At 37.4% G+C, this 3,338-nt stretch overlaps 1 protein-coding gene across 1 annotated transcript; it reads left to right on the top strand.

The window, feature by feature from the left end:
- Positions 1-1,036: 1,036 nt before the first annotated feature.
- Positions 1,037-2,934, top strand: LOC118038040 (trimethyltridecatetraene synthase). Its single transcript, XM_035044307.2, has 2 exons — positions 1,037-2,000; positions 2,106-2,934. Exons 1-2 carry the CDS (start codon positions 1,101-1,103, stop codon positions 2,733-2,735), a joined length of 1,530 nt encoding a protein of 509 aa, XP_034900198.1. The 5' UTR covers positions 1,037-1,100; the 3' UTR covers positions 2,736-2,934.
- Positions 2,935-3,338: the final 404 nt, after the last annotated feature.

Below are 3,338 nucleotides of genomic sequence, written 5' to 3'. Positions count from 1 at the left end.
GAAGGTTTTGAGTATCTAAATGAGAATGTGACACTTATAGATGAGGATATGATTAAGATAAACTATTTGATTGGCCTAACAAATGCTTTTATAAATTAGTGGAACATGTTTAAGTCTTGGAGAAGGTTTGGTCACGGTATGTCAAACTAGCAACTTAAAACTACGCTAACAGAAGATTTGAAAATTGAATTGAATTCAAATTTTTTACTCGTGATTTTATAAGCAAGTTTCTTGTTGATAACCACTATGTTACTTATTAGAGAATAATATAAATTATATTTTTGAACCTCACCAAACAACTTAAAGCTTTTATATAAAATAGTTATTGGACATGGTATTAGAACCTTGATGGTCAAATAGTCACAAGTTCAAATTAAACCACTCTCATTATCTCTTCTAATTAATAGTTTTCACTTGAAGAGGTATTTTAGAGAATAATATAAATAATTTTAAAACCTCTCCTAACAGTTTAAATTTTTAAGTGAGATTGTTCTTTAACAATACTGATTGGACTGTTGGATCTTTTGGAATAATGTTTTAGGCCTGATCATGCTCTAGTTTGAGCCAATTTTGTTATCTTTTCTATGTTTTTTTTGGATTTATGTTAAATTTTCTTTTTATTTTTAGATTTTTAGTTGTTTTTAAGTAGGGGTAAGGTTTTTTGATCTATTCAAAGCTCATGTAAACCTCTTGAAAAGATCACCATCAAATATTTACATAATAAAATTGTAAATTTAAACTTTATATATGTAACATTTTTTTTCTTAAGGAAATTCTTGTGTTTTCTATGCTATTGATGTCTTATTAGATTCCTCTTACATCACTAACTGCAGCAGTAACTTTTGTTTTTTTTCTTTTTTAAAGAAAAAACAAAAACAAATAGAAAACACGAAGGTTGGATTTAGAGGGCAGCGATTGAGAGCAAGAGAGATAGTTGACTGTTAGTTGGGTTAACATTTGTATTTCTTACCAATAATTCAAATCATTAATTCCCCAGCGCGCATATGCCAACAATAAAGAAGACATGTCCTATAAATAGACTCATCACCTCTTCTGCTTGGATCACAGCCTCCACACAAATCACCCTTACCACTCTCAAAATGGAGCTCTCTACTTTTGCTGCCCTTTTGCTTGCTACCGTAGCCGTGATAACCCTCTTCCGCCACCTTACCCGTCCCAAACTCAACCTGCCACCAGGCCCCAAACCGTGGCCTATAATTGGAAACTTGAACCTCCTTGCAGGGCCACTCCCGCACAGAAACATGCACGCCCTTGTCCAGAAGTACGGGCCAATTATGCAGCTCAAGTTCGGTTCATATCCAGTTGTCGTGGGATCTTCTGTGGAAATGGCCGAAGCAGTTCTCAAGACCAATGATGTCAAACTGGCTGATCGTCCCAAAATTGCTGCAGGAAAATACACCACGTATAACTACTCAAACATTACGTGGTCACAATACGGACCGTATTGGCGACAAGCACGTAAGATCTGCCTCATGGAAATTTTTAGTCCCAAACGTCTAGACCAATTTGAGACTGTCCGCGTACAGGAGTTGCAAGCACTCCTAAGAAAGCTATTCGTGTCTGCTGGCAAGCCCATCAATGCAAGAGATAATTTTTCAGATCTGAGTCTTAGTGTGATCAGTCGCCTGGTGCTGGGAAAGAACTACACAGTTAAAGACGGGAACCAGAAGGAGTACATGTCGCCAAAGGAGTTCAAGGAGATGATTGATGAGCTTTTCTTGCTTAATGGGGTGTTAGATATCGGAGACTCAATTCCGTGGCTCGCCTTCTTGGATTTGCAAGGCTATATTAAGAGAATGAAGGCCGTTGGGCAGTTGTTTGATGGGTTTCTTGAGCATACATTGAATGAGCACCAGCAGAGGAGAAAAGGAGTCAAGAACTATGTGCCTCAGGACATGATGGATATCCTGTTGCAGCTCTCTGATGATCCTAATCTTGAAGTCCAGCTCGACAGGACTGCAGTCAAGGCATTTACAATGGTGTGCTCTATTCATTTCAATCAACGTGCGAACAGTTCCGAATTGATTAAATTAGTTTAAATGCTATGAATTCGTGAATATTTTTTCCCACTTCCTTTTCCGCAGGATTTGATCGCAGGTGGGACTGAGAGTTCTGCGGTGACAACTGAATGGGCCATGGCGGAGCTCTTGAAAAAGCCAGAGTATTTCAAGAGGGCAAACGAGGAGCTAGATCGAGTGATTGGAAGAGATAGGTGGGTTGAAGAGAGAGACATTGTTAACCTGCCATTTTTCAACGCAATTTGCAAGGAGACGATGCGTTTGCATCCCGTGTCACCCTTCCTAGTGCCGAGACTAGCTCGGGAAGACATCCAACTTGGTGGCTATGACATTCCCAAAGGCACCCGAGTCATGGTAAATGTATGGACCATTGGAAGGGATGCAAGCATATGGGAGAAGCCACACGAATTTTGCCCGGAGAGGTTCATTGGAAAGTCCATTGATGTCAAGGGTCACAATTTCGAGCTGTTGCCCTTCGGAGCAGGGAGGAGGATGTGTGTTGGGTACAGTCTAGGACTGAAGGTGATTCAAGCAAGTGTGGCAAATCTTCTGCACGGGTTTAAATGGAAGTTGCCTGGTGATATGACAACGGAGGAGTTGAACATGCAGGAGATTTTTGGCCTTTCCACTCCTAAGCAAATCCCTCTTGTTGCAGAGCTTGAACCCCGACTTCCAGCTCACATGTACTCCATGTGATGATTATCCTTTCGCATTGAGAATAAAACGTTTTGAAAAAAGCACCCAATGCATTGTTAAAACCACACTAAAGTAATATATTTGGAGCTATGTAATGATTGTATTATGACGAAGTCATTGTGTCAACAACTTCGTTGGAAATTTACTTTTAAGGTGTTGTTTTTGTAATTCAAATAAAAAACATGTTACTTATTATCGATTTTTTGGGATCAGTTAATATATATATATATATATATATATATATATAGACACACACGCCGACATATTGAATTGACCCGAATTTTACTGTTTAATGTACTAAACACATAACCCAGCTCATGAATTTCATCGAGTTTAATAACTATTTTAAAAATTATTTTGTATTTAATTATAAAACTAAGGAACATATTTTTAATTGAATTTGAGAGATTTAAACACATAAGTCTTAAACATATGAGTGTTGGAGTGTATATTAATGAGAGGACCTATCACTTTGGCATATCATAGATTTCATTTAAATCCTAACGATTAATTGAGTTTTGAAGTTTACATGTAAATAAATTCATGAAAATTTATATTCTTTATCCTTCTTAATTGTGTTCTTGTTTATAATGCATATATTCT

The sequence above is a fragment of the Populus alba genome, chromosome 3, assembly GCF_005239225.2.
Source record: "Populus alba chromosome 3, ASM523922v2, whole genome shotgun sequence".
NCBI classification, from domain to species: Eukaryota; Viridiplantae; Streptophyta; class Magnoliopsida; order Malpighiales; family Salicaceae; genus Populus; species Populus alba.
Note: the sequence above shows the minus strand (reverse complement) of the source record. Positions and strands in the feature narration are given on the sequence as shown.